Here is a 14,120-nt window from a genome sequence, read left to right as displayed (position 1 = left end):
TAGATCCTGCAAACCCTTATTCATGGGTTCGCAGCATCAGGCCCCAGATGCAAGCTGGTTTTAGGTAAATACATCTGCACAAACAAAATAAAATAAGAGCAAAGAAAAGAAGAGTGATATAAACGAGGAGAAAGACAGTGATAATGAGTCAGAGTAATCAATGTAATAACTTATTTTTTCAAATGTAAATGGACAATTGTTTTTGTTACATCATTTGTTCAAATTCAGGAGTGGATAAATAACAAATAGAGTCTGAGTATGATACCAGAAGGGACCCTTACATCATCTAGACTGACATCCAGTATATATCAGCACATCAAACATCACTCAGCTGCCCCAGCAGTGAGCCCAGTAACTTGTGTTATGATCATCATTACCCAATATTATGGAAAGCTAGCACTGATTTTTGATATTACAAAAAACAATCCCACTCACAGATAACACAAATCTTTGTTTTTTAAAGCGATGGTGTTCTATTCAAAATAAATAAATGAACATGCTGTGCTAGTTCCCTAGAAACAATGAATTAATTAATTATCTCTAAATTTATTCAGCTTTTATCTACTTTTGAATTTTGACAACTAGGAATGCCATTAATTTGTCACATTTTGACAAATATTAAAAGCTATCTGTTATCCCTCTGATGGATTTCATTTAATCATTGACGTAGAACAGAAACAAAAACTACTTCAGTTAGCATTAAAAAACTGAATCAAAAATCTGCTCACTGGGGAACATTTTTCTTTGAGTATTAAAATAATTCACACTATAATTTGGTAGGTGTGTTTGCTTACAGATGTATGGTACTTATGGTACGGTAGAATTAAACACCACCTGTTGCTGCTGCTGTTGGGGCAAATAATACACATCAGACTGGATAACAGTGAATAGGAGCATAAATTGATATACATTTCTGTTAGTTTGTCTCAGGCCCATAGCTAGCACATTGACATGGGGTAGAGGACTGCATGACAAGAGGTGCTGTTGTGCTTGCCTTCAAAAGTTCATGTACTTAGCGAAAACCATAGTCTCAGTCAGAGGCTTTTCTTTTTTACTTTATTTTTATGAAATAAGGAAAAATAAGATACATATTTATATGATTGTTCAGTATAACAAATATTCCAACATTCAAAGATTCAGAAATATAAAAGTATAGATCTTAACATGAAAGTGGGGTGTAACAAAGATTGTTCATGAAACTAAAGTTGAAATCTCCTTGGATAATGGCATCTAAATTCTTCCACAAAGGCATTCAGGTTCAGTTCTTCAGTCAAATCACTTTCCTACAACAGGAGAATTAGGTTTCTCTTTCTGTCATGGGTGGTGCTCAGCCCTGGGTGTGATAAAATTCTTTTCAAACAAGAAAAGGAATTTTCACAAACTCAAGACCACTATAGACAATTCAATTCAAATACAGAATTCTCAAGACCACTATAGACATTTCAAAAATAGACGGGAAAGCCTTCTTTAATTCATTGGCAGCACCTAGAACTTCTTAAAATCCCTTGCAATTTCTCTCTTCTATCAGTGGTTTAAATACAGCCATTTCAACTGTCACCTTCTCAGTATCTAATCCAAGCAAGTCAATCAAAACACTCGGTGATTCCAATTTCAAGACATCTGGAGAGCTGGTGAAATAGATTGCTGGCAAGCTTTTGTATAACTCGGAATTCTTCTCATAAAATCTCTTTTGCAATTCACCACTGGTTTCATCAATCGATTTTTGACAAATTTGGGACCTTTGATGCTCATTTACACTTTGCAATTCTGGTAAGTACTCAGTGACCATGGAATCTTGAAATTTTGGGGCCAATACCATGGCTCTTTTGGTGGCACATCTTAATGTTGATGCTTCATCACACACATCTTTCACAACACGGTACTTGGATCGAATGTCTGGGAAAAAGTTTTCAAACATCTCTCTTTTGTTGAAGTTCTTCACAGGCAATAGTAATCAATTAAACTCCTTTAGCAGGGTGCATTACTTCCTTCTGAAACTAATTGTTCACACAAGCAAAAACTTTCAAAATCATTCTCATAACCTCAACTAAGAACAAGAATTTGAGTGATTGTGTAACTTCCAACATCCCTCTTGCACTATATTCATTCACAAAGTCTAACGAATACTCTGAATCTCTTCCAAATTACTATGAATTATTTCTGCGGTTTTCAGGTGACCAGTCCATCTTGTTTCTATAAGTCTTTGCAGGTGCTAGCCTTTATACAGAGCACTAATTTCATGCCTGCGAAAAAAACTGTATAGAAAAATACAATTTGAGAACAAACCTGCCACTGCTGAGTTCCTGTCAGATACGGGAGACCACCAGATGTAGTTGGTTATTCAAGCAGTGTGTGTATTTGCTTGTTTAATCTCTCTTGTAAAAGGATTTGTAAACACCTCCTTTGCACTTTGACATCATCAAAGCAAGAATAAAGTATTTTGAGGGTCAAGACAGCTCATGGAGGTGTCAAGGCTGTATCCCCACTTTGAACTTTAGGGTACAAATGTAAGGGCCTGCATGAGGGCTTCTAAGCTTAACTACCAGCTTAGTTCTGGTCCGCTGCCACCATTCCCTACCCTGGGAAGCTTTTAGAAACCTCTCACCAATTCCCTGGTGAATACAGATCCAAACCCCCTTGGATCTTAAAACAAGGAGAATTTGACCCTTCCCCCCCTCCTTCCTTTCACCAACTCCTGGTGAATACAGATCCAAACCCCCTTGGATCTTAAAACAAGGAGAAATCAATCAGGTTCTTAAAAAGAAGGCTTTTAATTAAAGAAAAAGGTAAAAATCATCTCTGTAAAATCAGTATGGAAAATAAGTTTACAGGGTAATCAAACTTAAAGAGCTCAGAGGACCCCCCCCCCCCGTCTTAGGTTCAAAGTACAGCAAACAAAGATAAACACTCTGGTAAAAGGTACATTTACAAGTTGAGAAAACAAAGTAAAACTAAGACGCCTTGCCTGGCTTTTTTACTTACAAGTTTGAAATAAGAGAGACTTGTTTAGAAAGATGGGGAGAACCTGGATTGATGTCTGGTGCCTCTCAGTCCCAAGAGCGAACAACCCCTTAAAACAAAGAGCACACACAAAAGCCTTCCCTCCCCCCGCAAGATTTGAAAGTATCTTGTCCCCTTATTGGTCCTTTGGGTCAGGTGTCAGCCAGGTTACCCGAGCTTCTTAACCCTTTACAGGTAAAAGGATTTTGGAGTCTCTGGCCAGGAGGGATTTTAGTACTGTACACAGGAGAGCTGTTACCCTTCCCTTTATAGTTATGACAGGAGGTCTTTCAAAATCTGTTGTGTAACATCTTCAGCAGTGAGGCCATGCTATTGGGCCACTCCAATAAGTCTCTTTTTGGCTTTGAAATCAACATAGTAGTGTAAAACAGTGGACACGTTTCCTACATTCACAGCAGCCTTTGTAGTGTCACAGTTCAGGCAGAAGAACTTAACATCACTATTTTTTCTGAATAGCTTCAACAATATCTTTCAAAACCATCTTCATTATATCAGTTATTTCATTCTGAATTTCATCAGAAGTGTACTTTGCATTTTTTGGAATGGTTTTCAGAGCATCTTTGAATTTTGGATCTTGTCCTACAGTAAACTTAAGTAGGTTGATGAAAATTCCTGATGAGTTGTTCAGAGTAAGATCTATGTCCTTGATGTTTATTATATCTTGATCCCTCAGAGGCAACTCATTTATCACAGCAAACTGATTAATTTTTGTGAAGGTTTTAAATAGTATCTGTTTCTTTCAATTTGTGAGGATGACACCAAAGCAGCAATTGTGGCATCTGAAAAAGGAAGTTATGATAAAATAAATATCAGATTCATAAATCATTAATGATATTGAGCAAATTAATAAACTGAAATCATAAAAATAATAATTTTTTTGTATGCTGGATCTACCACATCAAGTTTTGGAGTTTTCCTCAAGTTAAGGGATTTAAAGTTTATAGGTGCTAAAGAGTAGGCTTTAGGATACGTCAAGGATGTGGAGTTATATGCATGATTTTGTGCAGGATTTGGGTCTAGACCCATGATTTGACACTACTTGATTTGTGAATCTCAGCAGAATGACATGAAAATATAAATGTGAAATGTAGAAATAGCAAAAAATTACCTGTAGCTTCTCTTGTCCTTGTTGCAGTCCCATCAGCCATTGTATTCAAGTGGACTAAGCATTTCTCATGTTTGATTAAACCTTTGCCTTGATAAAGTGCATTTTTCCAATTGCAGAATCCAGATTTGATAAAAACCATATCAGTTCCCATTCCACCAGCATTGCTAGGGTGTGCATACACCCACCAAGGAAAACAAAATGGACTTATCAGTTTTAACAGAATATTCCAAACATGCAGAAGTGACGTGTGGGGGAAGCACGCTGGGTAACATGCCCCCTCCCTGATTTTTTGGTTTCACCCTCGAATCCAGACTGGGTGGCCTGCTGAGATGACTCAGGGGGTGGAGGTGGTGCTCCTTCCTCAAGCCCCAGTGCACAGGGCTGGCCTGAGCCACCTGGTGTCACCACTTGCCCCCCCCCAATGTCCCTCTGCTCCCCCCCCCCAGGGGGCATGCCCCACAGTTTGAAAACCTCTGTGGGGTGGTCACGTACCCTCCCAGAACCTTTAAATTATGTCCCCTCCCCCCCATCAACAGTTATGCATCGCCTCTGCAATCATGGCCAGCTCATGCACCACTTTTCATTAAAACAACTCAGCACACCTCCAATATTTATTTTAGGAAAATTAATTTCAATTGAGCTATTTTGAGAGTTCCAAGATCTCATGGATCATTCTTGTATATAACCTTATTATGTTTTGTATTATCTTCTGAAGTAGATGGTGAGCTTGGTCGAGTCTATCTCTTTATGAGATGGACGAATCATAAATTTGTCCATTTTGAAAACTATCTGTAGCTATTCCACCATGTACAGAAAGGGCCTGGGTCTGTAGGTCAGTGTGGTGTTGACCTGGGGTAGGCGGTCTTTGTGGCATCAATAGAAGGGTAAAAATCAGTTATTGGCTCTATGCTACATTTTTAGAGAACAAATAAACAAAACCATTTCTCTCTTTTCAAAGTCATAATGGTAATACAATGGTAGCCATCACAGTTGCAAATCCAAGAAATCCTGTGAATTTAAATATTCAGATTTATTATTGTAAGCAAATTTTCTCAAATCAGAGCAATCCTCAGTGAGAGCTAAACTATCTTCTGGCTCAGACTGTCTTACTAAGGTTTTTCTAGCAACTATTTGGTATTTACCTTCTGATTTAGGGTCTGATCCACTTATGCACAGTCTAACTTTCCTCTTGTGAGTAGTCCTATTTGCTATAATGGGACTATTCAAGTAAGTAAAGTTACTCACATGCTAAACTGTTTGCAGGGACCAAGACGTCAACTAATTATATTCTCTGCTTGAATGCAAAAAAGTGTGGAATTTATATTTTAGACATAGCAGAGTGATGTAAAATTGCTAGATTTTATTCTATAGAACAAGGTTCCAGTGAATGAGTCCAAGTTGTAATAATGATCTCACTCAAACCAAAACAATCCTAATCAGAAAACTGTAGGCTATACCTCTGTGTTTACACTCATAGACTTTAAGGCCAGAAGGGACCATTGTGATCATCTAGTCTGAGCTGCACATTGCAGGACACAGAACTTCAGCTATCCCCTCTTGTAATAGCCCCATCACCTGTGGCTGAGATACTGTAGTCTTCAAATAATGATTTAAAGACATCAAGTTAGAGAGAATCCATCATTTACTCTAGTTTAAACCAGTAAGTGACCCATGCTGCAAAGGAAGGCGAAACCCCCCCCCCCCCCAGGGTCTCTGCCAATCTGACCTGGCTGAAAATTCCTTCCTAACTCCAAATATGGCAACTTGTTGAACCCTGAGCATCCCGGCAAGACCCATCAGCCATATGCTGGGAAAGAATTCTCTGTAGTAACTCAGAGCCCTCCCCATCTAGTGCCCCATTTCCAGTCATTGGGGATTTTTGCTACTAGAAGTCGCAGATGGGCCACATGCCATTGTAGGCAATCTCCTGATACCATCCCCTCCATAAACTTATCAAGCTCAGTCTTGAAACAAGTTAGGTTTTTTGCCCCACACTGTTCCCCTTGGTTTAATCTGAAGTCAATTCTATGCTGCTGGGAGCTGAGATTTCCCCAAGAGTAATGAATAATGCTGACATCAAGTGGTAAAAACTCACATTATTGTTCGCCACGTTAGCCAGAGTTCTACTTACCTTTGCAAGTTTCTTACACTCTTGAAATATCTAATTCCTAAACCTATTACTCCTATTTTCGCCTTCAAATCATTTTAGAATCATAGAATCATAGAATATCAGGGTTGGAAGGGACCTCAGGAGGTCATCTAGTCCAACCCCCTGCTCAAAGCAGGACCAATTCCCAACTAAATCATCCCAGCCAGGGCTTTGTCAAGCCGGGCCTTAAAAACCTCCAAGGAAGGAGACTCCACCACCTCCCTAGGTAACGCATTCCAGTGCTTCACCACACTCCTAGTGAAATAGTGTTTCCTAATATCCAACCTAGACCTCCCCCACTGCAACTTGAGACCATTGCTCCTTGTTCTGTCATCTGCCACCATTGAGAACAGCTGAGTTCCATCCTCTTTGGAACCCCCCTTCAGGTAGTTGAAGGCTGCTATCAAATCCCCCCTCATTCTTCTCTTCTGGAGACTAAACAATCCCAGTTCCCTCAGCCTCTCCTCATAAGTCATGCGCTCCAGACCCCTAATCATTTTTGTTGCCCTCCGCTGGACTCTTTCCAATTTTTCCACATCCTTCTTGTAGTGTGGGGCCCAAAACTGGACACAGTACTCCAGATGAGGCCTCACCAATGTCGAATAAAGGGGAACGATCACGTCCCTTGATCTGCTGGCAATGCCGCTACTTATACAGCCCAAAATGCTGTTAGCCTTCTTGGCAACAAGAGCACACTGTTGACTCATATCCAGCTTCTCATCCACTGTGACCCCTAGGTCCTTTTCTGCAGAACTGCTACCTAGCCATTCGGTCCCTAGTCTGTAGCTGTGCATGGGATTCTTCCGTCCTAACCCACATGTGTTTACATGGCCCAAGAGTAAATCATATATTTTCTTTTTACTGATGCTTTCTATTAGGCTGAGACAGCACTACTGGAAGTAATGCATAGTCAGAAAAAGTATAGCCTTTGGAAGTGCTAATTTGATACAAAGAGCAGCAGAAGGAGAAATACAAGAATTCTAGCATGGTTTTTAGCATTGTCCAAAAACTCACATCTGGTTTAGAGGAGATTCTTCCTCCCCTAATATTCAAAGTCAGTTGTCAGAGCAAGAGAAAAATACATACCCTGGGACACAAGAATGGTCATCACCGAGGGTCATCTTTCCTCACCAAGCAGTGAGGCACGTATGAAAAAGAGAATTAACTACTTAGCTCCAAAGGAAAACTCCACATACTCCTTCAAGGAATGTGCATTTAATACAACACCGTGCTATTTATAAAGCATACAAAAATGTGCTAGGTGCATTACAGATAAATTAAAAAGACAGTTCTTTTCCCTAATATGCTTTAATAGGAGACAGAATCTTAGATCTGGGTTCACAATTGCTGATTTGTTTACCAAAAAAAAAGGGTAGAGGATTGAACATTCAACAATTAGAACATTCAATAAATAACAATCCAAACAAATAAAATTAGGAGAACAGTAGTTCCTGGCAAACATCAGTATAGTGGCAGATCAAAAGTTTAGAGTAGAGGGCTGTTATCATACCCTCAGAATCAGCTTACTATACACATTTTAAAGATGCAGTGTTGATTTGATAACCAAATAGGATTCAATACAAAGACAAAAGATTCTGAATTTTCTCGAGCTAATCAGATGTATTTTTGTCATATGTAGTGAGTAGGAACACTACTATACTCTGAACAAATTTTATATAAAAGTTTCTATAAAATCTAAACTAGAGAATATAACAACAAAAATCCTACAGTGGCCAATAATTACTTTATCAAATAAATTTTCACCTGGTTGAAAAATAGAAAGACTTCCATCAGTGTGTCCAAATACTACTTTTCCTTTCTTCTTTGGATGCCATCTAAATAGACAAATGTCTGACAAGAAACTATGTGCTTCTTTATGTACAGCTACCCCACTGTCTGGTCCTGAGATAGTCCAAATATACAATGGGCCTCTATGGGAAACAAATGCAACTGCATCACCTGCATTCCAGCACCAACTAAGTGAGGCAGGAACCCCTGAAACATTTAAAAAAAAAAACATGTAAGAACTAGCATTTGAAATTTAGAATGCTATTATCTATCAAATATTCGTAGCCCATTACTGACATTGGTCTTGAAAAGCTACAGATCTTAAATTACTAGTAAAGGAATACGTTAAGCATATTTTACAGACTTCAGTCTAAGCGTATGCAATTGTGTGTACTTGGCATGGCATAAAAATAAACTCTACTTACGCATTTTCAAAGAGTGAAAATTTTATGTACTACATGGCAGCGGACTACACATGCTTAACTTCTACTAGTGCCAAAGGGAGTTATTCATATGACTGAAGATTAGCCTGCTCCTATATGTTCATCCTTACACAAATACTTACCTTACAGTAAGAGTAATGAGCTGTTATTAATCAGTTAAAAAACAAAACCACTTGCAAACTTTTACAAAATGTATTTACGTTTTGGCAAAAACCCAGGAAGTCTAACCACAGTGGGCTAATCTACACTAGAAGCGCTACATCGGCACAGCTACACCGATGCAACTGCGCCCCCTGTAGTGAATCTGGTGAAGATGCTCTATGCTGACAGGGGAGAGCTCTCCCATCAGCATAATAAATCTACCTCCACAAAAAGCAGTAACTATGTTGGCGGGAGAAGCTCTCCTGATGACATAGCGCTGTTCACACCAGCACTTAGGCCAGTGTAACTTATGTCGCTCAGGGGAGTGGCTTATTCACACTGAAATAAGTGGTAGTGTACACCTGGTCTAAGACTACAGGAGCAGATAATTGCACCTGAACTTTAAAGTTTTGTAATCAGTGGGAGCTGTAGCACTTCTGAAAATCAGATCGCTTTTATTTAGGTGCTTAGATATGGACACAGGCACCTAATTTCAAGTATCCAAGTTGTAAGTGTGACCTCAGCATTTCCCACACTGCAATACTCCACATAATCATAAAAATTAGATTGCAAGGTGTGATCAAAGAACAATCTCAATAATATGTATTTCCCCAAGCCTCCCATGCACATTTTATTTAGGTACTTTTTTGTAATAGTACCATCAGAGATATCGGATATGCTACGAATGTAAAGTTAATAAGGGGTTTTAACACAGTTTATTCTGAAAATAAAAGCGGTGAGCAACATAGGAGGTACATAAATGGGATATGAAAACCATCTCCTTCAAATTCAATCATGGACTCTGGTAATTATTTAGGATTGATCAACTGGTTCTTAAAAAATAAGTACCAGTACTGATTTTAACCCATATCCTGAGCAAAAGTAAAATTTTTATCAGGGCTGAATCAATTCAGATTTCCTTGACCACTATTTGTGCTTTCATGTGACCTTTAGATCTCACAGCACGTAAGGTTTTCAAAGGCATGCCATATATTCTAGAAAATAACAAAATGAGAAGCCTCAGAGCACCAGAAAGCTTGAGAAGCCCAAGAGAGGCTCCCAGACCTTCTGAACCTAACAGAACTTGAAAAGGTACAGGATTGAAGAGGGCACATGTTGAAGAAACTGACTGCAGGAAAGCACCTGGGGTGCACTAGCTGCTTGCAGGGAAGGAACTCGGGCTTGTTGCAGAGGAAGTTATTACACTCAGCCTGTTGGAAAACACATTGGAAGATAATAGGGTTGGATCAACAGTTTCATACTTTTGAGAAGAGCTAGCTGCACATTAGGATGTTTATCTAAAATGAACCAAAAACTATATTTTAGAATTTAAGTGTGATCATTATTAGTAAATGGCCTCATCTGAACAGCAGCCTTTGTTGTAGACCAGTTTTTATTTGTGTTCAGCCTTGCAAAACTGTTATGAAAATTCATATCCAAATCATAAATCGTAATTGCCTACATTTCACTATGATGACTGATGATAACTGATACTATTTTACTTGCCAATAAAAAACAAACAAATAAACTTGCCCTGAGTACAAGGCATTTTGAAAGGCTGTAAGAAGAGTTGAAAAATTCAGTTTTCAGCAATTACTATACAGTTCAGAACAATGTACAAAAACACTGTGTTTTATCATATTCTACAATGAACTACAGTAGAAGTGAGGCTAAAGAATTTTGTGCTCCATCTATAACTGTTCAACTTCTAAAACGTTCTCTACCAATCATTCAACATTTAGTACATTGCGAGTATTTCTGCTATTTCAAAGATGAAGAGCTATAAGAAATAAACCTCTGTGTCTCCGATACCTTTTGTACTGTCCAGTTTTGCAACAGCTTTTTGTTCAGCCACATTCCAAATGATCACTAAATTATCTGCACTGGCACTTGCAAACATGTCAGGGTTGTGGGGACACCAAGATATTGCTGTGATTGTCTTTTTATGCTCAGACATAATTGCCCGGAGTTTGAATTCATTATATCGGTGATCCAACTAAAAAAAAAACAAATTTATTTTAGATACTCAAATTTCAGTAAACTCGCTTAATATCTATGGCATATATTGCTAAGTTGGATAGTGTAGCAGCTCAAGTCACTAATGGACAAGAATAGGAAGCGTACCATACTTAAAAGACTACAATTTGATTTCCACTGCATTTAACAAGTCCAAGTACTTGCAACTTTAATAAGCTAGGTCCATATAAATTTTAATTGCAGGGAAATGTGTCAATATTCAGTTAAGCCCCTCCCCTCCCTCCTAAAAAATTACTTCCATATGTTTCATACAGTAACTTCTTTTATTTCACTTCTATAGCACTGTTCATATCAGAATTTTAAAGTACTTTACAGGTATTATACCTATTTTACAGATGGCTAAACTGGAGCACAAAGAGATTTGCCCTATGTCACACAGCCAGTCAGTGGCAGAGCTGAGAACAGAATTTATGATTCCTGGAACCTTGCTCTAATCATAGACAAATAACAATTTGACACTGGAATTAATTAAAGCTATTGAATCAACCTAAAACATTTACTCATGATATAGTGATTTATAAAATACAGTGGGTCTCATCTTGCTTTGAATGAAATCAGTGGGAGTTTACAATATCAAGCAATCAACATAATCTCCAGGAACCTTTATTTAGTGCCACTAATGTGTATCCAACCCTTCAAATCCAGAAACTCCAGAATTTATGGATCAACCTATGTTTGTCTCATTTTAATACAACATGACTGATTAAAGACTTAGTAAAGATTTAACTCTGATTTTTTCACCTTAAGTCAAACTATTAATATTATTTTCATGTATATTCAGTGTCCTTAGCTGGCTTTTTTGGTTTAGTACAGCAAAGAAGGGGAAATGACCTAGGGAGAAGCTCCGCTATACAAGGTTTCGTTGTACATATGTAATACGATACATATTGTATTAATGGATACTATAATTTTGACTATATTTAGTATGCCATTTTTAATACTCATTTTTTGGCAGTATAAGCAATGGTTAGTACTTCGCAGCCCACAGGCAGCGGGCAAGGCTTCAGTTTATCCCCTCACTTGAACTCCATAATATGCACCTCACTTACTCTATTTGCTGCAGAGATGTTTTACCCTATTATGAACAATTGTTCCACTCCCAAACCAGAGATGGATTTAAAACTGGGGGTTTATTAAAGTTAATATAAAAAACAAACAAACAAACAAACAAATGCAGCTTGCACACACCCCACACCAGCTCGGTCTCATCAGAGTATACCAGGAACCCCTCTGGGCCCACTTCCTGTTTCCCCACTATGTTCCATTTAAGGGAGAGCGTCCAGTTAATCTAATCCTGACATTTCCTTATCAGTGCTACACAATTCTGAAAGTGATGCACAAGCCAGCATGGAATCTTGCTCCCTTTCTCATATCTACACTGGCTCTGTAATGTTGACCTGAGTAACAAATTGTAACAATATTTTTTTTTAATTGTTTTGGAGTAGATCTGTTGAATAAAAAGATGCCAGTTCTTTACAGTCACTTTTCTGACTATAATCACACTTCAAAACTACTACAAGAACATTTCTTGAAAGTGATGAAAGTGAAGTAGGAAGCAAAGAACAATGTTCTAAAGTAAGTAGTCTATTGAGAAAAAAGTAATCTTACCTGGTAAATATAAATAGCAAGTGTGGCACAATAAGCAAATCTATCCCCACTAGCAGCACATACATCTTTGTTCCAAGGCTGACATCCAGCAGCTAAAAGGCCCACTTGCTTAACCTGTGACATCTTTGCCTATAAAAAATAAATTTATGGAACTGAGACATAGAGACAGGACACTTTTTTAATGAGCCAACAATGCACTTTTGTTCAACTGTATGTTTAAAAATATATCCTTTAATTTTATAAATCAAGGCCATATGTTTTCTGAGATACAATGAATATACCAGGAATAAAACCATGCAGATATTTATACTATGCAAGGAAAGGGGTTTAAGGTCATTGGCAAACATACATGCAGGAAGAGACAATTGAAGACAATAGAGCTATGCTGATTTAGAACAGCTGAGGATCTGTCCCAGTATTCCTTTTTGTTATCTCTTGTAGTAAAATTCAACATTTTCTATTCTTAAATCTAATTCCCCACAAAAATGTGTGGGTAAAATACATCATGTGCCAAACATCTCAATGTAAAACAAATTAAGCAACGATTTTTCATGAATTTTTTTCTTAAATTTTTAAACCATTATGGGCTAATTATTTAATTCCTACTCTTTCCCTTTTGGAAAGGTAATTTTTCGTATCTTCTCAGTAGTCTACATCTACAATAAAAGATTTAAAATGCATCAGGAAAAATAAATAGGAAGACAACTGACATATGTTAATGTATCATTAAACGTCTTTGTGGACACAATCTTACCGCTTTGTAATGGGACTCTCCTGTTGACCCACCTTGTTAGTAGGTATTAGACACATGAATAACGCTGCAGAAGTACTGCTGGATCATTATGGGAGTGGCTCTATAGAGAGAATAGGTCCCATAGGGAAAACCAAGTTCAAGAAGGAAGCTGGATATGAGATTTATGCTTTGTTATTGTGTCTGAGTTACTAGTTTTGTTGGGGATGAGATAGTGACTCAGCCCATTCAAACCCTTCGTATAGTGCCCCATGACCAAGACAGCACATGTATCTGCACATAAATCATCTATGCTATACTGAGAGCAATTGCAAAAACAAACCACTTAACCTCTATTCCTCCCCACAAATGAATTACTGCAGGGTAAAACAAAGCAGGGTATGATATCACAATCTCACTCTCAGTGGGAGATACAGATTACTAATGAAGTGTAGTGGTGCCTTAAAAATTCCAAAACAATTTTCATTTATATTAATACACAGAACTTGTATTTAATACGAACATTAAAACATTTTTACAGTTCTTTAAGAACAGTGAAGCATATTCTCAACTCAACACACACTGCATTAGCCGTGCAATTCCCATCCACAGGCATTTTTCATGAGTTGACAATGTGCCCTCATTTAATTTTTTAAATGAGAAATAGTAGGTTTTGTAAAAATATGAATTAATCAATGGTCCAAGTGACAGTGGGGGCGGGAGGGAGGGAGAAAGAGAGAGAGAGAAATCCTTTGCACTCTAGATCAGTGGTTACCCAATGGTGTTTTATAGCCTCCAATAGTCCACAGAACACTTCTAAGTGCTTCCATTTTGGTCTTAGTATGAAGCATCTGTCAGTTTCCAAGCTTGCCTGAAGAAGAGCTCTTTGTAGCTCAAAAACTTGTCTCTTTCACCATCAGAAGTTGGTCCAACAAAAGACAGTATTTCACCCACCTTAGCTCTCTAGTTTCCAAGCAGTGAAAATTCCTACTAGTGTAGGACTAATCCAGAGTAGGACACTTTAGGGATTCCAAACACACCACATCACTGCTTCATGCCTTTCTTTTTGTGTGTTTCTCTGGCATAATTTCAACC

The 14,120-nt window shown here is 38.0% G+C and overlaps 1 protein-coding gene across 2 annotated transcripts in view; it reads right to left on the bottom strand.

The window, feature by feature from the left end:
* Positions 1–14,120, bottom strand: part of WDR17 (WD repeat domain 17) — a 76,255-nt gene that overhangs the window by 47,481 nt on the left and 14,654 nt on the right. The window contains exons 2-4 of one of the 2 annotated variants that reach the window (XM_024194623.2): positions 12,296–12,424; positions 10,463–10,646; positions 8,043–8,273 (exon numbers count right to left, since the gene is read on the bottom strand). In XM_024194623.2, coding sequence (XP_024050391.1) covers positions 8,043–8,273; positions 10,463–10,646; positions 12,296–12,424 — 544 coding nt within the window. Of the gene's footprint in view, positions 1–8,042; positions 8,274–10,462; positions 10,647–12,295; positions 12,425–14,120 lie in introns of those variants that run through there. The other variant, XM_024194634.2, reaches the window with a different exon arrangement.

Source organism: Terrapene carolina, unplaced genomic scaffold (genome assembly GCF_002925995.2).
Source record: "Terrapene carolina triunguis isolate 2854851 unplaced genomic scaffold, T_m_triunguis-2.0 Scaffold66, whole genome shotgun sequence".
NCBI classification, from domain to species: Eukaryota; Metazoa; Chordata; order Testudines; family Emydidae; genus Terrapene; species Terrapene triunguis.
The sequence above is the reverse complement of the archived record's forward strand: the minus strand, read 5'-3'. Positions and strand labels throughout refer to the sequence as shown.